This window comes from Mirounga leonina, unplaced genomic scaffold (assembly GCF_011800145.1).
Source record: "Mirounga leonina isolate KUSES-001 unplaced genomic scaffold, KU_Mleo_1.0 Mir_92, whole genome shotgun sequence".
Taxonomy (NCBI): Eukaryota; Metazoa; Chordata; class Mammalia; order Carnivora; family Phocidae; genus Mirounga; species Mirounga leonina.
This window is the reverse complement of record NW_023270852.1, coordinates 16,958,682-16,981,560: the sequence shown is the minus strand read 5'-3', so window position 1 is coordinate 16,981,560 and position 22,879 is coordinate 16,958,682. Positions and strand designations below refer to the sequence as shown.

At 58.1% G+C, this 22,879-nt stretch overlaps 1 protein-coding gene across 1 annotated transcript in view; it reads right to left on the bottom strand.

The window, feature by feature from the left end:
• MYO7A (myosin VIIA) overlaps positions 1-22,879 on the bottom strand; it is an 81,468-nt gene that overhangs the window by 46,483 nt on the left and 12,106 nt on the right. Inside the window, 11 exon segments of the mRNA XM_034995175.1 lie at positions 204-414; positions 1,148-1,290; positions 2,056-2,175; positions 2,727-2,803; positions 3,223-3,376; positions 4,571-4,684; positions 4,943-5,085; positions 5,167-5,288; positions 5,842-6,026; positions 12,427-12,579; positions 17,643-17,756. Of these exon segments, the coding sequence (XP_034851066.1) occupies positions 204-414; positions 1,148-1,290; positions 2,056-2,175; positions 2,727-2,803; positions 3,223-3,376; positions 4,571-4,684; positions 4,943-5,085; positions 5,167-5,288; positions 5,842-6,026; positions 12,427-12,579; positions 17,643-17,756 (1,536 nt within the window).

Here is a 22,879-nt window from a genome sequence, read left to right as displayed (position 1 = left end):
GCTACGTGCTTAGATCTCCATCGTCTGGTCCAGGACCCCGTGCACTGCAGGTGATCCCCAAATGCCAGGTGAATGCACCTGCACTGGCCCCAGAGCCACGCTGAGAGGCACGTATCATTGGTCCCATTTTACAGATGAGGAAAGCTGAGGCTCAGAGCATGAGGGGATGTTTTGCACAGGCGCCCAGCAAAGGGCAGGCGCACCTTGGGGAACTTGCTCTCCTCGTCGATGAGGGAAATGATGTTCATGGGCTTGTTGGCGATCATGTCCAGGGCGTCCTGGTTGTCGGTAAACTCGATGTGCAGCCAGTCGATGCTCTCCAGGTCGTATTCCTCTTGCTCCAGCTTGAACACGTGCCGCACGAAGAACTGCTGCAGGTGCTCGTTGGCGAAGTTGATGCAGAGCTGCTCGAAGCTGCAGGGGGCACAGGGGACAGGTGAGGGGCTGAGCAGGCCAGCACGTCCTTGGCCACGCTGTGCCTGGAGCAGGCTGACAGGCGGGCACAAACTCCCTGGCAGAGGGCAAGGGCCAAGGCGCTCGGGGGCGGCGGGGGGCGGGGGGGGCATGAAGAGGGATACAAAGTAGTCAGGGGAGGGGGGAAGGGGGCTGACGAGATTTAGTAAGTGGCCTCCTGAGGGCCAGCATCTCTGAGTCACCAACCCAGTGCTCTCCCAGGTGACACTTCACATAGTCATTGTGGGTGTTTGGGTGGACGTGGGGGGCTTTGAGACATCCAAATGTTACAGAAATTGAAGTGACCTGCCAGGGATCACACAAGCAGGAAGTGGGGCAGGGCAGGGGCCTCCAGCCCCGGGATCTACCAGGGCCTGCTCCTTCCATCTGTCCTTGACCTGGCCCCCAAGAATGACCCTTCAGGAAGTGTGGGACCCCGAGCGTGGCTCAGCCTCACCTTGCACCTTGGACACTGGGGTGTGCACGACAGTGTAAGAGCCTTCTCCCCAGCAGCTGGAGGGGACGGGCCGGAAGGGGAGTGAGAGAGCCCACCAGGATGACCGGACGCAAACTCTCCCACAGCCCGGCAGAGCGTGCTCGTAGCCCGCTCAGTGTAGTTTAAAGCAGACGTGTGACACCTATTCTGACCATGTTGTGGAATAAAATTCCCACAGAGCAGAGCCCCTCGTGGTACCTGTTCACAGCGAAGTTCTCGAACCCAAAGATGTCCAGGAGGCCGATGGACCTGCGAGAGCTCTGCACTTCCTGGGAGGGGGGCTTGTAAATGGCCGCATTGATCTTGTCCACAATCCACACGAAGAGCCGCCCGTAGATGCCCTGAGAGGTGGCTACGTCAGCCACTGGGCCCACGCGCCCTCCCAAGGAGACAGGCCAGGTTCCTGGACTGTCACGGCTTCGCTCGGCCCCTCCCGTGCTGTTTGAAACCCCCTAGTCTTTACTCAAGCTGTTCCCTCTGTCTCGGAGCCCCCTTTCCTGTTGGGACAATTCCTTACTCCTTCCCAAAGCTCTGCCAAGAAGCCTTCCCTAACCCTCCTTTGGGCTCCCATCTCTCCATCCACCTCTGTCTCCCTACCAGCTCTGAACATCTTGAGGGTCCCAGAACCCAGCACAGAACATGGTGCAGGGCAGGGGCTCAATGGCTGGCAAGCTCGTGAGTGTGGAAACAGGAAGGACTGGGGCCTTCTCCCCCCGACCCAGCCCATCTTCAGTGTCTTCTTTGGAAAGACCAGAGAGGGTATCCTCTGGGCTGGGAATAGCACAGCAGACCAAGTGCCCCAACAATCTGACCCAGCATGAGGCCCACGGGGCTGGAAAGCAGAGCAGGCCAGGGATGGGGGACCTGTGGGGACCGGGGCTAGCAGGGCTCCTGAGGAGCACAACACTCAGCCCCTTGTAGGAGGAACAGAGCTCAGGAGAAGGCAGACTCTTGCTCAGCAACGCCCCCCAACAGAGCCAGTGGCCAGAGCCTGGGTCCAAGGGCAGACAGGGGTCAAGGCCCAGACGTCTTTCTGGTTCCATGGACTACTCAACTCCTGCCTGTATCAACAAGGGGCGGCGCGAACCCCTCCACCAAGGGCCCACCTTGACAAAGGCGTCTCGCACATCCAGTGCCTGCTCCCTGCTGAGCGGGGTGGACACGGTCTCCCCACGGGTGATGAGGGTACGGCTGGTCAGGCAGTTCATCAGGTCTGGGGGGTTCACCTGGTGGGGCAACATCCGGCTGCTCCCCCAGCCACCCCCTTCCCACTGACTCTCCAGGCCTGGCTCAGACCAGTCCCTCCACCGAGAGTGCCCTTCCCCACAGCCTCACAGCCAGATCCTCCCCAGGCACCACACCCCACCCAAATGCTGCCTGGAAGGACTGCTCTCTCCTTGACAGCCTCCTCACTGCCTCCCCCGGTCACCTGGCCCTCCCAGGACTGGCTCAGACTCTGGCTTGGCTCATCCCAGTTTTCCAACCCAGGGCAGAGCCTAGTAAGCCTTTGCTGAGAGACTGACACACCGACTCACCCAGGGTCCCCTGCGCCCCACACCATCCCCAGGGGCAGCGGGGCGAGGGCAGCGAGGCTGCCGGCCGCCGGGCTCCACTCCTCCTCTGAGACCTGTGCCCAGCACAGATCCTGCACACGGTTCGTTCTCCATATTGAATTTCTAGAACTCTCCCAAGCAGAGCCCCAGCCTCCAGGTTCCCACACGCCCAGCCCCCTGAAAGAAACCGAAGCAGCCATCGGGACAGAAGGCTGGACACTGACCTCGAGCAGGGATGCGGCTGTAGCCAGGGACGGGGAGAAGAGGACCTCACAGGCGTCCAGGTTTTCAAACGTCCGGGCTGTTACAGCGAGGGGGCGCAGCGTCAGGCAAGCGAGGGTGGGTATGGGGGAAAGGGGCAGGCTAGGAGGGCCCGGCTCTCGGGGGTCTTCCTGTCCACTGCTTCTCCAGGTCAGTGTATGTTTGATGGATGTTCTCCCCACGAGCTATGGGCACCGTGAGGTAGGAACCCCATATGCCCGGCACCCGGCGCCATGCCTGGCATCCAAGTGGAGACACTGGCCGTCATGGCCCTCTCCCCTCACGCTCCTCCACCCTGGACTCCCAGAGCTCTCGGCGGCAGCCCTGGCTCCTATGAAACAGGGTTTGTAGCTGCTGGGACAGAAGCTGAGCCACAACACCCCCCGGACAGCGAGGTGTTGTGCTGCCCATGAACCCAGGGTGGGGTTGGGGCGGGGGTGCACCATCGGGGCCCCTCACCCTCATACTGCAGGTTGCCCAGGTGCAGGATGGCAGCCAGGAGCTTGGAGATCTCCCAGTTCTCCGTGTCGGTAAACATAAGCACCTTCATGGCCGAGCGGATGTTGGCGTACTCCTGGCTGTCCTCCCGGCCCTCACAGGTGATACAGTTACCCTGGCGGGCAGAGGTGGGAGAGTGGGGTCCAGGAGGACATCAGCAAGGCCGTGGGGACTCCCAGAGAGGCAGTGGTTGGGCTGAAGGAACCCCTCTGCCAGGCCAGGCCAGTCTGGGGGGCCAGGCACTGACCTCACCGCAAAAGCACCATGACTTCTCCAGAAAGTCTAGAAAGCTCCTGGCTAGGGCTTTTAAGAACACATTTCCCACGCGTAGGGACCCCGGGTGCCCCTTCTTCCCAAGAGTGAGAGGAGCTGAGTCGCTGGGACCAGGCCTGGCCCATCCCCTAGCCTGGCAGTCACAGCACCCAGGCCCTACTGTGCTCCCACCCCCCGCTGGACAATCTCGCTCAGGGACTCACCAGGGCCAACCAGGGGCAGCCTGGGGCGGGGGGAGGGGGAGGGAGGGGCTGCAGGCAGGCAGGGCACCGACAGGGGTCTGCCCCAGGATGTGTGCCCGTGAGCCATGTTCACGTGCGTGTCACCTCCGGCAGCTACAGCAAGTACCTGGGAAGCCCTGCACACCTACAACGCCCACATCCCTCGTGTGTCCTGTGGCCTGGCCCGGCCCAGCTCCTGACAACCAGGCAGGGATTCTCCCCGGGACCAAGGAAGCTGGTCCCCCCGCCGAGCCCGCCTGCTGTGCACTCGGACCCCATGCATCTGATGCTGGGCGGCAGCAACGGCCCTGGGGCCCTCTTCTCCTTGGTGGTCAGGCAACAGCAAGAGGCTGGCACCGGGGCTCTGTGCCCGGTGAGCCCCCGAAGCTGAAGCGGCAACAAATGAGCCCTCCAATCCTGGGGGGCCTGGCAGAGGTCCCGGGCTTCACGTCCTCAAAAACTGAACTAACACAGCATGTGTGTGCGGGTGGGTCTGTGCACACGTACACACGGGCAAGTGTCTACATGTCCCTGGGTCTAGGCTGTCTACACAGATTGAGGAACGTGTGTATCTGCGATGACAATTCATCCAGATGCTTGTGCAGGTGGGACGATGCCCAAGCGGGGGACAGGCCTGACGGCATAGATAAGCTCAGAGTGGGCCGGGGCAGGTCAGGGGATGAGATGGGGGTGGGGGATGCCCCCACAGAGGATCCGACCCACCAGGCCTGGAGCTGGGGAGCGGCTGGGTGGGTTGCCCCCGACCTCGCTGGGATCGGCGTCCCCCCCCACTGGCTGCCCCGCCCGGGCCTCACCATAGCCAAGTAGTTATAGTCCGAGGCCTGGCCCAGGCCCAGCTTCTTCTTCTGATCGGCACTCATGCCCTCCAGCATGCAGTAGAACACATGGTAGTTTCGTTCATCGGATGCCTGCAAATGCAGGCACAAGGTGTTGGGGGATAGAGGCAGGGGAGGCATCAGCAACCCGACAATCAAGATGAAACTCAGTTTACTATTTTAACAAACAACTTTGATCCAAAAGCCCCTGGGGGCAGCTTTCATGGCGGGAATTCAGGCACCGCGGTGAGCGGGCAGTGGCAGAGGACGATCCAGACCGTGCGGCCCCCACCCTCACCCGAGGCTGGGGGGTCCTGGGCAGGTCCGGCTCTGCCCTGGGGTCGGGCCCACCTGGCGACAGACACGAGACTTCTCCAGCAGGTACTGCTCGATCTTGGCGCCCTCGATGGCACCCCGCTTGTTGAAGTGGATATCGATGTACTTCCCAAAGCGGCTTGAGTTGTCATTGCGGATGGTCTTGGCATTCCCAAATGCTTCGGGGTGGGGAGAGGGTCATGGGCAAGGTCAGCACCTGCCCAGCCCCCCCAGCACCACTCTTCGAGCCCTGGCCCTACCTTCCAGGATGGGGGTGGCTTCCAGCACCTGCTGCTCGATCCATGAGTGTTGCCCGCTGATGGCCGCCAGGAACTGCAGGATCAGCTTGGTGCTCTCGGTCTTCCCTGCCCCAGACTCCCCGCTGCAGAGGAGACCCAGAGAGAGGCAGGGCCCATCATGGTCTGTATGGGCCTCTCCCTACGGGGCTTCAGCCCAAGCTGCTTCTCCCACTTGCACCTTCCCCCCTCCCCAGTCTGTAAAATAGGCCAACAGTATGGACCTTTCAGGGACAGGAAAGCCTCCAGGAGTTCAGGGCTCGGCCAAGGCCAAAGGTACTTTCCTTCCCCTTCATTTACACACACACACACACACACACACACACACACACACACCCTGCCCTGGTCCTCATCTGCCATAGAGCATGGCATATATTGATGCTAGATCAATGCTTTGTCCTAATACCCTCTGCCCAAGAGAGAATAGGGGACTGAAATGTCACCTGACTCTAACTTAACAGGAACCAGTAATAAACAAGGTTGGCCTCAAAAGCTAACAAGAACTTGGGCAGCATTAATAGAGATGTAAGGCCTGGGAGAGGGGAGGGGATTCTCTACATGATGAGGCATTAGCAGGAACGCAAAGCTGGAGCTCTAGGGACTAAGCCTGGAGCTCCGAGCTGGCGCTGGGCCGCCCACCTGATGATGCAGCATTGGTCACGGCTGTGGCGCTTCATGTTGAAATAGCAATTATCGGCAATGGCAAAGATGTGGGGGGGCATCTCCCCGATCTTCTTGTTGGTATACTGGCGGATATGCTCTGGTGAGTAGATGGACAGCAGCTGGTAGGGGTTCACAGCCACCAGGATGGAGCCTGTGTACGTCTGTGGGCAAAAAGGGATGACGAACTTGCCACTTCCCATGTGGGAGGCTCGGACTCTAGAAAGTTCTCAGGCTCTGCCCTGCTCCATTCCTCTGGAAGGGACAGCAGTGGCTTTGGAGTCACGTGGACCCGGGGTCCGAATCCTGCCTCTCCGAGAGCTGGGGGTGGGGCCTTCAAACTAGCATTGGGTCTGGGTTGGAGTACGTGCTCAGTGAGGTTTGATGAAGGGAGGAAGGAAGTGGGGAGAGGGGGAGGGTCTCTAAGCTTCCATTTCCTTACCTTTATCCGTTAAATGGACATAATGTAACTGTTTCTAAAGATGAGGAGGTGGTGAACTTTAAAAGCCATAGCACACTGTAGGTGCGCCTCAAATGCTGGCTCCCACTTTTGCCTCCAAGCCCTGCATCCCAGAGGTTTGGAGTAATATTCATAAACCAGACCATTCCCAAGCAGAGGCTGGGTTGGTCCAGGGGGAGTAGAACCAAGCCATAAAATGCTGAAGAGGCTGGGGCATGTGGTTGGGGGGCTGGGCAGGCCCCAGTCTCTGCAGCACAGCCCCAGGGCAGAGGGGCCCCTGTGTTCTGGGGGACAGGGCACCTCCAGCCATCCTGGTCAGCACAGGTACAGGGTCCCAGCACACCTCGGATAAACTTCTAGGGGCTTTCTCTTCTTGGGCTCCTCCGTTGATGCACAAGATTTCCTGCTGTGAGCCTGGGGCCTTGCCACACAGGGGCCAAAGCTATCTGGCCCTCCTGCCAACAGGGCCGAATAAGGTACTCAGGGGTTACTGCTCCCTCTGCCCGCCCCTCCCCACCCCAGCTTGAAAAGGTCAGGCGCAGCCTGTAATTGGTGAGGGATGGATGGACATCTGGGCCTGGAGAGACTGAAAACAGATGTGACCACACAGAGGAAGCAACAGCCATGTCCATTGCCTCCCACCAAGGGCACAGAGCATCACCCCAGAGCCAAAGCCCTGCCCAGCAGCCTCAGCCCAAGGTGGCCTTGCCGGGAAAGTGCGGCCGCCAGCACCACATTCTAGGGGAAAGGCCCAAACCAGGGCCAGCTGTGGCCATGCAAAACAGCCGTGGCCTCAGCAACCCAGACCCGGCTCTGCCCGCCCTGCCATTTACCACCCTGCTCTGGGCCCTGGGGGACGCTCCTCGGCCACCCGGGCTCTTCCTCCAAACAGCCCATGCCAGAGGCAGCTGAGCCTAATGGCGCTGACCTTCTGACTGTGTGCAAAAGCCCAAGCAGGGAGAAGTGCGGTGGGATGGGGATGCAGGCTGCAGGGAGAGGCCAGGCTGAGTGCAGACTGAGAGCTGGAACCAGCTCTGCCATACTCACCCGCCCTCCACAGTTGGTCTGAGGTTGGAAAGTGGGGAACAGGAGAAGAGGGAGCTGGTCAGTGGGGAATGGGATAGAAGGAGGTTCTCTACCATCAACACCCCACACAGCACAGGGCTGGGCTAATTTCTCAGATCAGAAACCACGAACCACCAGCCCCAGGGTACCTCGGCCCCATGACCTACAGCTCAGCCCTGCCTGGCTATGGGAACCAGCTGGCCCCCCGTCCCCATGGGAGGGAGTCAGCCCCAAAGAACATCTTTTCGGCAGATCGCTTTGCTTGTCTACACCTCAGTTTGCTCATCTGTAAAAGGGGGACGGGTAGCACACACACCCCTCCCCCAGGGTTATGTGAAGACTGAAGGGCATAGCCTTCGGCATGTGCCTGGTTACAGAGCAGTTGTCCTGACATGCCACCTTCCTTAATAAAGTGACACCAAACCACCTGGTCTATGATCACCATGTGGCGTGAGGTGGGCTCCATGTAGTCATTCAAGGACCCTCCACAGAGATTGGCGGGGAGGCCGACAGCCACATCCTGGGGGCCAGGGAGGGAAAGCTTGGGCTGTGGGAGGCAGGTGGGGGTGAAGGGAGAGGGGGCGTGAAGGCTGGTCAGTGGGAATCAAGCATGGAGGCATGAAAGGGCATGGCATTTGGAAGGTCTCTTGGAGAAAGGTCATTTTGGCAGCTGTGAGAGGATGAGCGGTTGTCCCAGAGGCTGGAGGTAAAGATACCACTTGAGACCTAATGAGCCAGTCAACGGGGGCGGTCGGAGCCAGACAGGGGTGGCCCTGGGAGCAGGCTCAGCGGCCACGGGCAGGGCCAGGCAGTGCCAGAGAGGATGCGCTGAGAAAAGCTGCAGGAAGCCTTCCTGGGGCGGGGCCTGGACCCTGCTCCCGGGGCAGAAGGGCAGGAGCGCACACCTACCCGCTGGATGCCTTGCTGGGCGCAGGAGCCCGTGCTCCTCAGCAGGCCTCTGTGAGGGTTTACACGGCCCTTTCCAGATGGGCGAACTCAGCCTCTGGGAAGCAGAGGGACTCCAAGATCTCACGCCAGAGAAGCAGGGGGCTGAATAAAGGGGGGGGCGCTGGCACCCAAGCCCAGGCCTTGCCTCCCCACGTGGGCTTACCCAAACCCCAGGAATTTTCCCCAGGGGACGGTGGAGCTGGTAGCCGGGGAGTGAAGAAGGGAGGGGCTTGGCCACCGCGGGCAAGGGGGCCCAGGCCCATCTTGCCCCTGGCCGGGCCTCAGCACCTGTCCATCCCCCAAGGCTCTTGGCACCGCTCCCTGAGCCCCTCTGGCCCCCCCCCCTCTCTCCAAGGGTCCATGGCCAGCAGGGGACTCATGCCCAGCTGCCCAGCACAGGCCTTCTGCTCAAGCCTCCAGGAAGAAAGCCTGTCTTTGGGGCCATAGGCTGGGGAGAGATAAGGGCTATTCCCAAGCCAAGGACACAGCACACGTGGCCCTAGGGGCCCCAAGTCCCTAGGCGGAGTTCTGAGGACCTCTCCGGAGCCAGAGACACACTGCGGGGGATGTGACAGGAACGGCTCCACCTCTGCCGGGAAGCTTCCAGGCCTGCCAGCCCTGGGGCCTCTCCCTTAGCAGGCCATGGAGACCAAGACATATCCCTGGGCACACACACCTTCTCAGAGCCACAGAGGTGCTCACCCAGGAAGTCTCCCCATTGTGCCAGAGGGAAGGCTGAGACCAGAGAAGAGCAGGGACTCCCCAAAGGCCACCTGCCAAGATTGGACCCAGGCCTCCCATACTCGGGCTCCAGTCCCTGTTCAGCGTCAGGGAGCACTGGATCCCCACCGGCCCTGCTACTTACACCCTGCAGGACCCAGGGAGGACCCCTGGCCTCTGAGACCACCCAACCAGGGGTCGCTAGGTGTCCTCTGAGGGCCCCCCTGCACTGGGGGTGTCCGGGGCTGATTTGTGGCTCTGGGGTGCTGTCCCGCAGGCTCCTAGGACAGGCTAGCTGCAGCAGGCAAGCCCAAGGCAGACAGTCAGGGACAGAGCATCGCCCAGCCCAGGGCTGTGAGCGGCCGTGGTAATCGGAGGAAATCCTGGGTACGTGGGGCTGTGCCCGGGGTAACCCAAGCCACGAAGTGACGAGGGGTTGCCATGGTTAGGGACAGGTATGGTTTCTGGGTGGGACAATGGCCCGGTGCTTCTTCAAAGCTCTGGTCCTATCCCATCCACCCATCACAGAATCAGAGAGTGAGCAAGTTGAAACCTTGAACAGGGCAATCCTTGAACAGAAGGGCTCCCTAGACCAACTGACACCCAGAATCCCAGGCTCGTGGACCAACTGAGCTGGGGACCCCCCAGGTGCTTCCTGAACAAGAAGGCCGCGTAGGCACCTCATCTTGACTTAGTGCCCTGCCCTGTCCCCTGCCCCCTCTCCCCCACCTAGAAAAGAGACCACCAGAAAGGTTACTGGTGAGGACTTCTAAAGAGGCAAATGGCACAGATTTTGTGGCTTTCTGGAGAAGTCATAAATCTCTGGAATTCTTTCCTTTGCTCCCCTAATCAGCCTGCTCTAGGACATGAAGCTGATTTCTCTGCTAGATGCCAGCTAATCTGTCTATCCCCCCAAATTTCACAAACAAGTTTTGCTCTTCCTGAAGTTTTTTTTTCCCCTCTCCTTTGTGAATCCTGTGTTTGCCTTTGTTCTTTGATTCAGTCTACCGACTGTCCCTCGCATGTGAGGAACCAGTTTGCCTGCAAGAATTAATAAACTTTGTGCAAAATAACCAACGACATGCCTCTGAGCTATTCCTAGACACAGTCGGGGGGGTTCCCTGGTGGGGACAGTTCCCATCTTACTCAGCTCCTCCTGACAGGAGACTGGGTCAGGACATCAGCTCTGGCAGCGGCCTCCCTGAGGGGGAGGTGGGAGGGAGGGGCAGGCTCCCCATTTACCTCCAGACCCAAGTGACACACTCCACCCAGCCCCGGGACGGCAATCACAGGGTGTGCTAGGACCCTCTGTGACCACCTGCCACCTAGGGTGAAGAGCGAGTAGGGAACCGCCAAGAACTGGGGTGCAGACACCAGTGGATCTTCCTGGGGTATCTCTGGCCTGGGCTCAAGTTCTAGCCCCATCCTCCTGTCTGGGTGAGGCTGCTCACGTCTGGAGGTTCCACTTGTGCCCTGCCCCGCCCCCCAGGTGAAGAAAAGAGTGAGAGGGGCTTTATCAGCTGTAAAAGCCACTTACTCAGTGGGCAAATGTCAAGGGCCTGGGCACAGCCTCCCCTCGGGAACCTGAAGTGGCAGACGGTCCCAGAGCGGGGAGAGTAGCAGAGGGCCTCCCTAGCAGCGGAGTGGCCACAGTTCAGGGCTTCTAAGAGGATGGATCCCTGACTTCGAAGCAGCTCCTTGCTGTGACTGCTCAGGGACAACTGCAGGGCTTCCAGCCCTGTCTCCCTGGCTCCTCCTCAGGGTCCCGACAAGCTGAGGGACACTGTGCCACTCCCTCGCCAGGCCCTTTCCTGCCTCCAGCCTCCTATCCACGCAGCACCCCTTCCCGAATGCTGTATCCCTTGAGCTGGAGTGAGGCCTCACCCCTACAGACCCTGCTCTGTCTGCACTTAGCTCAAGCACTCCTCACGACACTTGCCCTCTCTACCAGCCTGCCTGGGGCCCTGCCTGGGGAGCGGGGGCTCCCTCCTGCTCTCTCCTTTTGTTGCACCAGCCATGGTTTCCTTTTTTTTTTTTTATTTAAGATTTTATTTATTTGACAGAGAGAGACACAGCGAGAGAGGAAACACAAGCAGAGGAAGTGGGAGAGGGAGAAGCAGGCTTCCCGCCGAGCAAGGAGCCCGATGTGGGGCTCGATCCCAGGACCCTGGGATCATGACCTGAGCCGAAGGCAGACGCTTAACGACTGAGCCACCCAGGTGCCCCAGCCATGGTTTCCTTCACCCGGAGCTGCTTGAGGGAGGGGCTGGGTCAGAGACATGCGGTGACCCCAGCACACAGCTCTGGGCCTGGCTAAACCTCATGGAGCCTCAGTTTCCCTGTCTATAAAATGGGACTATGGGACTAGCTCAGCAGTTCTCAGAGTGTGGTCCAGAGACCCCTGAGGGTCCCGAAGTCCCTTTCAAGAAGTCTGCAAGTTCCTTTCCACCTCTGTATCTCTGCAGCCAGCTTTTCCTCATACACTTCAACCAAACAACCTCACATCAGACTGGATGTGACGCAGATAGGAGAATTAGCTCTCTTCTATTAAGCCAGACATTAAAGATATCTCAAAAAATTATAAAACAATAACACTCTTCTTCCTAATTTAGGGGGCATATTCATAGTCATTTTTCATAAAAATGTTTTCCTATAATAGATTTTTATGGTTATTTTTTAATGAATTAATACATTTTGTGAAGTGTCTTAGTTTTAATTTCTAATATGGTAAGTATCAACAGATATAGCCTACATTGACAAATGCTCTTGGGAGTCCTCAATAATTTTAAGAGCATCAAAAGTTCCCGAGACCAAAACATGTGAGAACCTCTTGGGTATAGTCTCCACAGGCCCTTTGTATTCTGATGGTCTCTGAACCTACCTCCTGGTATCAGTTCAGTCCTGGCTAAGTGAGGCTGTTTGTCCTGTTGAGTTTCAAGGTGTAAGAATATGGAGCGTGGCCTCTGTACAACTGGTTCTTATATCAAGGGTTTGTGGAGTCAAGGAGCATGTTCCCTCCTCCATCCTCTTCTGAGGATACAGACTCCCGACCCATCCTCTCTTCACTGGAGGACCAATAGAATGGCAGGCTCCGACCCCACAGCCAACCCAGAGGAGGCAGCAGTTCCCCATCTCTGGGCAAAACACGGAGCCTCTCACCAATCCACCCAATGGCCTGGGGAGGCACATGAACCCGTGGTACACACCGCCCCCTTCTCCAATCACAGACCACACAAGCCGCAGTCCAAAGGATGGTTCAAACCCTGAGCTGCTGCGGGCAGGTGGGTCCCTGGTTGCTCTGGAGAGCGGGCCCCTGCGAGTGGGCGGGGCTGCGAGTGGGCGGGGCTGCGAGTGGGCGGGGCAGCACTCACGTAGATGAGGTGGTCCCGGTAGCGGATGAGCAGGTTGCGCAGGATGCCAGCCTCGTTGAGGTCTCCCAGGCGAATCATGTCCTCCACGCCATGGACCGACGTGGGGTGCATGGGCTTGATGTGCGTGGCGTTCTGCGGGGAGATCCAGTGTTCCTGCAGGGAGGCACCGTGGCTACGCTCAGGCCGGGCTCCTGGGACCCAGGTTGTGCTCTGCTGGGCAAAGGGCCCAGGAGGGACAGGGTTCCTGGGTCTGTGCGACCCTGGTAAGGGCCTCCTCCCCTCCTGTGGCCAAACACTATCATTATCAGGTTTGAGTCTCTGAGGATGGTGCTGCCCACCCCCACTCTCTGTGGACCACTCCTCCTCTTAGGGAATTCTCTCTACAGACCTAAAAGATGGGCAGGGCAGGGACTTTGGTCCCACTTAGCTTTCTCATAAAGGGAATTAGAGTCCCCCCAGTCACTTTGCAAGGTGGAGGGGAGAGTGTAATCACTGGAATTAGACTTGACTTCATATACAGGCTCTGGTAAACAAAGGCACAAAAAGTAATTTCAGACAGTGCCAAGAATAAACCGACAGGCATATGGGTTAGAGACCAGGGAGGGAACTACCTTAGGGCGTCAAAGAGGTGACATTTGAGCAGAGATCCGAATGATGGGAAGGAGATCCCTGTAAGATGTGAGGGGATGTCCAGGTCCAGGGAACAGCCGAAGCTCAGCCTCTGAGGCCAGCCAAGGCATGCAGTAGCGGTGGAGACAGAGGGAAGTGGGCCTGTCACAGATAGATGTCACAGGGCTTGTTGATGAACCTGGAGCAGGGGTGAACTTTCCATGCTTGTGAACTGATGCGGAAACTAGGAGAGAGCTTGCCCCATGGCTCCCCCTATTCTCTCCTGCAGTATCTTCTGCTGGGGGGCGGGGGGAGGCCTTCCTGCCCAATAGCACTGGCACTTTCAACAAACCTGCAAATCCCTCCTTCCTTCCCCAAGGCGGTGTCCAGCACCTTCTCACGATCTAGCTTCTCAGTGAGGTGAGAGTGAACTGTGCTCTGGGGTATGGCCGCAGCCTGAGCTCACTAAGCCCCACAGCCCTCTGGGGCCCTCTGCCTGTTCCCAAATGCCAGAACCCTGGGAGCCTCAGGACCAGACAGGAGCTTGACTTTTGGGAACAGGGGAGGCGAAGGGGACCCCACTGCCACCTCCCAGCTCAGGCCCTAAGACTTGGTGGGTAGGTGTGATACACACGACATGTCCTCCCATACCTGCTTCTCCTCCAGGAGAATCTGGGGCACCAGCCCCTCATCTCATCCCATCCCCAATCTAACTGGTCACCCAGTCCTACTCAATCATCCCTCTGAAGGGTTGCTGCTGATTGAGCAGTACCCTCCTCACCAACCTCAAGCCCCTACCCTGATCCAGACCACCATCTCTCACCTGGCCCCCTGGCCCTTGCTGTTCTCCAGCTATCCTCCAGCTCTCCCCTGCAGTCCCAACCCCCCTGGGAGTTTCTTCAAGCACCTGTCTGATCCAGCACTCTGGGGCTTAGAGCCCTTCCTTGCTCCCCCCACACTTCAGCCTGGCATGCAAAGGCCAACCTGATTTTGGCCACAGGGACTTTGGGCCTTCGTTCCAGCAGTCCCCTGTACTTCCGAGCCAGGGAAGGTTGGTCTCCACTTCCCCAAACACCTCTGTGGCCTTGCTCGTGCTCTTCCCTTTACTTTCTTTCCACTCAGGCTTTGAGGCCCAGCTCAAAGATTTCCCAGTTTCTAAAGCCTTTGCCAACCATGCTGCCCACCCTCACGTGCTCCATGGCCCCATCCCCCCGCCTTCACCACGGGAATGTGTCAGGGCCTCCTCTGGGCCCCCACATTGCCTGGGTCTCCCATGGCAAGGCAGTGGTCACACTGGGCTGCCATTGCCTGAACACGGTTCTGACCTCCCAATGTGCCCCAAGGCTGGGGACTCATGGCGGCTAGACTCCGTGTCTTCTGGATCCTTGGTCCACAGTGCCTCAGACAGGGGCCACACACAAATGGTGTGGCAGGGAATCTGATGGGACAGATGGCTAGCTGGTGGCTACTGGGGACCAGTTCAGAATTAGAAGCATAAGTCCTAGTCCCTTTTTCCCGCCCTCTCACTTCACCTGAGAAAACAGGATCAGAGTAGGATGGTGGCCTGCACCAGGCCCTCAGAGGGAGCAGGGACAGGGCCAGCCAGAGCCCACAACTCCAACTGCCCTGGCATTTCATGGCACCTTCTGGGCCAGGAGCACTTGAGTCCAGCTCAGGCCCTCACACAGCCCTCCCTGAGGCATGAATGGGCTGGATGGGGAGATCAAAGAACCCGCCTGGACTTTCCAGTCCTGAGTGGAACATTCCTCTCTCCCATTTTATCCTATTTCTTGATAAACGTTGATCCAGTTGGAAAATTCCCTCTGCCTGGTCCCTGCTCATGGACTCAGTGCTACGCTCCAGTGCGGGCTGGAGGGAAGAGGATGCCTGGGCAGGCTGTCTGCCTTCCCCCTCGACCCCAGCCTCTGGTCCCCATAGTCCCTCCCCCAGCAATTCAGCACAGAGTTGAGAGACAGCTCAGCCACCACGCCACCCTGTAGCCCTGTGCACACCACTTGGCTTCCCTGAGCCTCCATGACTTCATCTATGCAATGGGAATTAGAGTAACAGTCCCTTCTTCTTGGGGACTTTGAGGGGATTAATTGAGACACTAAAGGCCAACCTTTGTTTCACTCCCACCACGTCTAAAAGCACTGGTGCCTGGTAATTGCTTAACCAGGGCTGGGTATTATTACTCTAATGCTTTCTGGTTTTACAGAGGAGATCTATGTTCTCGTTTGTTCCTCATAACATCCCAAAACAGAATGACCAGTCCCCATTTAATGAGGAGTCACACTCAAGTGATCAAGTGGCTCACCCCGTTACATGGCAGAACCAAGCCTCTCCCCACCCCTTTCCTGCACAGAAGGACTCCCAACAGACGTCAGCACCTCTCAGGCCAATGTCCACAGGCATCTACAGCATAGACCAAAGTGTAACCAGGGCTCTGAAGGAATGCCGGAGAGAGAGAGAGGGAGAACATGGCCAACCCCAGGGACTGGGGACACTTTTGGAAAAGAGGAGCTGGCCTGGTGCTGAGTTTGGAGAGACATGAACTGCATGCTCTGTAGAGGAGGGGAGGGAGGGGTGCCTTTGGCAAGGGGAACAGCCTGGGCAAAGGCAGAATGTTAGGATCCCCTTGAGGATCGTTCATTCATTCATTCATTCATTCATTCATTCATTCATTCAGCAAGGCTCCACAGAGAACCCTCCCTGGATAGATGCCTTGTGAGGTCTCAGGGAAACCAGATGTGACTCGCCTAGTCCCTGCCCTCAAGTTAAGGGAGTCTTGAAAGCCAGAGGGGTCAAAGACAACAGCCTGGAGGGCTGGGATAGGGAGGTGGGAGGAAGGAGAGTGGGACAGCCCCTGAGAGAAGAGGCCAGAAGCCCTGGGCCCAATGCCACTGAAGCAAGCCAGCCACCCTGACCTGCTCCCGGCCACCCAGTCATGTCCCTCCTCGCCTGCAGCCCCCACTCCCAGGGCTTTAGTGGGAGCGGATGGGGAGGGGAGCTCTGGGATCCAGTGACATAGTTACAGGACACCATCTGACATGCAACATGACCCAGGTGAAACGTAAGCCTGCAGGCAGTCCCAGGGCCCCACCCTAGGCACTACAGTCGGGTTTGTGGGCCTGTCTGGGCTGCCAGCTGAACCCGTGCCCCCTTCTCAGGCTGCAACCTCACAGAGGCTTCCTAGAAGGTCCTAGAACAGAGCCTCCAGAAAGACCTGCAGGCACTTTGGTTCTCAAGCCCAGGGGACAGAGCATGGCTCAACAGAATCTGAGCGCCAGAGCAGCCACTGAAATATGGGGTGAGGAAACACTACACAGAGACCAGAGGTCCTGGGTGCTAATCCCAGCACCATCACTTACTAGCTGTGTGACCAGGCCTGGTGGTCCCTCCCTGTCCCAGCTTCCCCTTGGGGAACAGAGCATTTGCCTCTCACGGATGCTGTGAGGACCCAAGACAGAGCTTGGGTCAAAGGGCTTTGCAGACCCCATGGGGGTGGCCCTGAAGGCTGTAGGAACAACAGTGATGCCCCTACCCCCTCTATGGCCGGAGCCTGACCTCCAGGCCCCTGAACCCTGCCCTTGCCCCCCAGTGGAGCCCTCTGCTCCCTGTCACTGCACCCTCTTTTGCCCCCAACATTCTAGGACCCCAAGACAGAAACTTGGTTCTATCTCTGTATTCCCCAGCACTAGGTACAGCACCAGGCACAACGCAAATGATGGTGGGACTGAATCTCCCTGCATCCCTCATGTCCCTGCTAAGCTAGGACTCTGTTCCCAGGACCACGCCCCCACGTCCCCTTGCTATGGACACATGTGCTTCCCCTCTGGGCCCTCCTCCAGACTACCCGCTTTCTCCAGGGCACGACCCTGACCTCATACTTTTCTGTCCCTCCTCATGCCCACTACCCACACAACTTACACCTCTTGTGTCCCTCTGCTTCAGGGTCACAAGAAATAAAGGGTTAATCTATTAGATGGATTTCCAGGGCAGTGCCAAGGTAAGCAATGAACTCCTAGGACGCCATAATCCAAGAGAGCAAGACTACGGGCATTTTTAGTCTAACTCTCTTTACTGAGGTATTCTCTACAGGGGCCCCAACATATGGGTCAATAACCCGATGAGATAGTTACTATGATCCCCACTTTACAGAAGAGAAAACTGAGGCTTGGAAGGGAAGGAGACTTGAATGTTGCAGAACTAATACATGGGCAGGATGGGATTTGAATCCAGTCTGTCTGATTCAAAGCACCCCTGTGCCTGAGGAGCTCCCAGCCTGGTGCTGCCCCCTGCCCGCCACCATACATGTGCACGTGCCCCCCCTGCCCCCCGCCACATACACACCCATCCCTAACACTAGGCAGAATGCACTGAGTGCTTATGGAAATAGAACCCAGCAGCCTGGGCAGAAGGGGAGGCACCCTCTCGCTGGGGCAGTGGGAAAGCTCCATGGAAGATGGGGTGTCTGAGAGGTAGAAGCAGGGGCATGAGTACTGCCTCCACCCCCCTCAGGTTACTGCCCGGTCCCTGCCTTGGGGGACCTGTCAGCCTCGGTCTTCCCAAAGGCCCAGGGGCATGGGAGGTAGGGGGCTACTCACATTGCCTTCATCGTCCACCACCTGGATCTGCCCCGAGTCACAGAGCTTCACCACTGCTCCGATGGGCACGTCGAACTCCTGCCCAGATCTCAGGTCCATCCAGACATAGTCCCCCTGTGGGCAAGAGAGAATCCCAGGCCAAGTGAGCAGGGAGGGGGATCCTGTGCCCCCACCCTCCTACCACCAGAGGTTCCTGTGCCAACCACAGGAGAGGGAAGAAAGAGCTGGAAGCCATCTGGTGCCAGGCCCTGAGTCTGGCACTGATCCAAGGTCCTCAATCCCTCCTCTGTAACAGCTCTTACTGCCCCCATTTCACAGATAGGTAAGTAGAGGCTCAGAGAGGGGGGAGAGCCAAGACCACACAGCTGGGCAGCTTCACACCCAGGCCTATCCAGCACCCAGCTCTCCCCAAGGCTCTACACCTCATACACAGACAGCAAATCCGTCAAGGTTCAGGCAGAAACCCAAGCCACCCAAACCACTTTGCCTCTGTCCTAAAGGAGCCATCTCCACAGGATACCCAGTCTCCATCGCCTCCGGGGGCAAGTCTCAGAGTCATAGGTGTGGGCTCCTGGCAGCGACACTGCTCTGTGCTGGGCCCTGCAATCCGAGCCCCCCGACGCTGCCTCCTGACTTGCGGGGAGAGCCCCAACCTTGAGGGGGAGGGTGTCACACTGTGTCCCTTGCTCTTACTACATACCCGGTAAGGCGCATGGAAGCCAAACCCCAAACCCAGAGTCAGAGAAATGGACTTCGAACAAATGCTTTCAGCACAGATGCATTCCACAAACACGTACAGAGCACCTACTGAATACAAGGCACTGATTGATCTAAATGCTGAAGATCCAGCAGTGACCACGGCGTCTACATCCCAGCTGGGAGGAGACAGAAAGCAAATAACTGAGCAAATCCGTTCCCGCGATCGCTGCAGAGGACGGTGAAGGGCCCAGGCACACGGATGGTGGAGAACGCCTGAACCGACAGCAGCCCTCACAGGGCTGGGCAAGACCCAGCGCCGCAGACGCTCACTGGCCTGCAGGTACAAGTTGGATTGTATCCTAATCCTGACAGGCGTATTCCCCCGGAGGGTGAGAGAACACCGGCATCTTAACAAAACGAGAACTTACCACGTGGCAGTTAGAGACAGAGCAGCTGACAAAAGAGAGGACAGTGAGGCCGCCCCACGGGAACGGCCCCGTGGAAACCACTCTGGGCGGCATGTCAGGAGCCGGGGTTCCGGGCTTGTCCAGGCTGGGCCTTGGACAGGTCGCTGCCTGACTCGAGCCTCAGTTTCCACAGGTGTCTGAGGGGTGGGCTCCGTGAGCCCCAGGGCCAGCTCCTCACTGCCTCAGCCTCCCCCTGCTCCCATCAGAAGCAACTCTCTTTCGGCCCCAGCTACCACTTCGTGGGAGGTTCCACATGTCAGAGACTGGCTGGTTCCAAACGCAAGCTTTCTCCCAGAAAACGCAGGGAGAACTGGAGAGCCTCTGGGGACAGCGCCTGTGTTCCGCGAGCACCTGCGCTGTGCTCCCGTGAGGCGGCCCGTGTGACCCTGCTCTCCCAAACCCAAACTGCGCTTCCTGACACGCCCCGCAGCCACGCGGAGCTCCAGGCCACAGGCCACCGGACACGGCCTGCTCATGCTGCTCGTCTCCACCTGCCGGCTTCCCCGCCCCCCTTTCCACAGAGAGAACGCCTGGCCGGCCGTCCAGCTCCTCCGGCCCCGCCCCACCTCCCCACCTTCTCCCTCCTCCTCCCCAACTGCTGGAGAGTCCGTTCAGGCATCCAGCACGTATTTATGGAGAACCCACTGTGGACCAGTCCCGTTCCCGCTCTGGGGACAGAGCCATGAACAGATGGGAAAGGCAGAGTGGAGGGGAGGGCGTGGGGCGACCACGGGCAGGTACCAGGTCACGCAAGGCCCTGTAACCATGGACAGAGGTTGGACCTCCTTTTAAGTATGACAAAAAGCCATTGGAAGGTTTTAAGCAGGAGAATGCCATGATGAATTTACCTTTTCAAAAGCTCACTCTGGCTGCTGTGTAGAGAATGGGGGCACCCCCCCCCCAGGCTCCAGGGCCCCTGAGCTTGCCCCTTTCAGCCAGCACCACGCGGAGTGACCACCATCTGTGCAACCTCTCACCACTAGCATGCAGCCCCCCCCACACCCCCCGAGGACAGGGCTGGGTCTGAGTCTCAGCTGGGACTCCCCAGAGTCAAACAGAGTCTAACACAGAAAAACAGAATTTGTCTCTCGATGAGAGAGAGTGTGTGTATGTGTGTGTGTGTGTGTGTGTGTCTGTGTAAGAAACAGAGCATGTGACAGAGGGTGTGTGAGGAAGAATGAGAGAGAAAGAGCCAGAGCCAGAGCCAGACACTAACTGCTGGAGGCCAGGCTGGCCGGGACATTGTTTCATGCTAACTCCCAATACACCCACAACGAGCCAGGTAGCAAGTCAGATGCTTCCCTGTGATTCACTATCTCACTGACAGCCCTTAGGCAGAGGGTTCTATTTCTACTTCATCTCCTCAAAGAGGTCAAGAAACCTGCCCAAATTCACCCAGCTGTTTTATAGTAAAACCAGGAATGAAGCCCAAATCTGACAAACTTGAAATCCAGTGCTCTTTCCTGACATCTCTCTGAACCCAGTCCTGTGAGCAAAACAGGAAACACTGATAGGACCCTAGGCCTTACATGGCTTGTGGGCCAAAGGGCATGCTGGGAGCCTCAGCGGAGGGCAGAGCTGGAGGGCAAGGGTCTCTCTGAGTCACCTATAACCCCTGACCCGGCGCAGAGCCTGGCACACAGAAAATGCATCCCACTCAGGGAACAGAGGATAACCAAAATTAAAGACCTCATGTGATCAGGAACTGGGTGCTCAGAGCAGCTGAGCAGGGAGCTCAGAGCCTACAGAAACAAAGTAACTAGAACTCTCCTAATCAAGGACAGTCGTGAGGAGGGCAGTGACTTAACTCTTTCTCTGCTCTGGGTCTCAACTTGAGGAAAAATACTAAAATGGCAGCTAAGTGGCCTCAGGGAAAATTCTGAGGCCTGAGAACTTCTGAGGGGAGAAGTTCCCATGGTCCCGGGCTAAGTTCTTGGGGCATCAGAATACAGGTGGGTTGGAAGTCTTCATTTTTACAGATGAGGAAACTGAGGCCCAAAGAGACAAAGGAACCTGGCCACAGCCACTCATCAAATTGGTGACTGATAAAACTGTGAGCACCTGCAGGGCAGAGCCTGAACCAAAAACAGAGTGGGTTGAGAGTCCTGGCTGGGTGAGAGAAGGAAGATGGAAAAGAACAGGAAACTTTTTTGTGGGGCAGGAAGACGGAGAGGAAAGAAGTACTGGGCCCCAGGTCTTACCCCACCGGCCCCTCCCATTCCCAGACTCCAGGCACTCATGCCCGCATCTGGCCCCATTTGCAACCATTCCACTGTGAAGGGTGCCCCACTAGAGACTTCACCTTGAATTGAAAATCCCATTTGTGACATGATGGACGCCTCCGTATGGCCATGTGACATGGGGCCAGTTCCAGCTTCTCTGCTGTCACATGCGTGGCTAGAGCAGAGGGTCTCCCAGTCCCAGAGTGATGATTTCTCAGAATGAATCTATCTAAAAGTTCTCAAAAGTACCCGGAAACCTCCCAGGGAAGCTGGACACACCCACAGTGAACACACAGTTAAGAAATCTTAACTGTCTGCCTTCGGCTCAGGTCATGATCGATCCTGGGGTCCTGGGATCGAGTCCCACATTGGGCTCCTTGCTCAGCAGGGAGCCCGCTTCTTCCTCTGCCTGCGCTCTCCCTGTTTGTGCGTGTGTGCTCCCTCGCTCTCTGACAAATAAAATCTTGAAAAAGGAGAGCAATCTTGGTTCGGGTTCCAGTTCTTCCACTAATACTGTGTGACTCTGGGTAAGTCTTTCAGTCTCTCTGGGCCTCGGTGTTCACAGTGTTCACCCACTCAGAGTCAGGGCATAGGAAGGTGAGAGACCCCACAAACGCATGTTGGCCTTGATGTCCACCCACCTGCACTCCCAGGTGTGCAACCCAGTGTGGGATGAACACTAACTTCCAACAGGGCCTTGGCCCTTTATGCCTCTTCCGTTCTCTGGGGCAGAGTCTAGCTAGGGCTCAGTCCCTGTTTGTGGGATGAAAACGAATCCATCTCAGGACTTGTTTCCCCCTCTCATCCTCATAATCACTCTGGGACACTGGTTTTATTAGCCCCATTTTCACAGGTGGGAAAGATGAACCAACCAACTTGCCAAGGGCACCTGTGAGCACGGAAGTCTCCAGTTGCTAACCTTAGGTGGTAGAGGGGACCTACCACCGTGCTCTCCTGCGGTGGGCCAGCCAGACCAGAAGTGTCTCCCGAGTCACCTTGGAGCACCTGGAGGTGCTCCCTGCTCTGGACCCCGGAGAACTGGGGAAGCCCCTTCTGGGACCTGGCCCATCCACCTTGGGTGAACGCAAAAGCTCCAGGCACAAGGAGGGGCAGCCGGGGCCAAGTTCACGCTGGGAATCAGGGATGGTACGCCCCACCAGAGGGCCCTGTCCGCGTGCACCCTAGTGCTCTGCGACCACCACCCGCCCAGTTCTCTCCAGGCGGGGAAACGGAGGCCTGCGGCGGGCTTCCCGGGGTGCCCTCCCCACCCCGCGCAGGCCTCACCGGCAGGACCGCATAACTCTTCAACGAGGGGTTCAGGCTGCGCACCAGCGCCCACTTGACTCGCTGCTTGGCGCGGACCTCGGCGGGGTCGGCGGGGTCGGCAGGGGGCTCCATGGCACGGAAGGTCTGGCGGCGGCTCCGGCGGCGGCAGGGCTCGGGCTCCCTAATTCACTTAATCCCATGCGCGCCGCCGCCGGGGAACCCTAAACCCGGCCATCTGCCGCGGGGCCATGGCAACGGCGGCTTAGGTGACGCCCGCGGGCGGACCGGGGAGGGGGCGCCGGCGCTGCCCTGGCCCTCTCCCATCTGCGCGGGACCCCCACCACCTGATCGTGGGGATCCCCAGCCGGCTTCAGCCAGACCACAGCTTGCGGGGCCCCGGGAACCGAGCTGCGGGCCTCAGCGCAAACCAGGCACCTGGAACCTCACCTGGACTGCAGTTTTGGAGAAAAATCTGTGTGTTCTCTATGGAAAGAAACCTGGGGATGTTATGAAGGGGAACGCAATAAACTTGATGAATTTTTGAGACTGAAGGGAAGGTGCCTGAAAGACCCTTCTAGCTCCC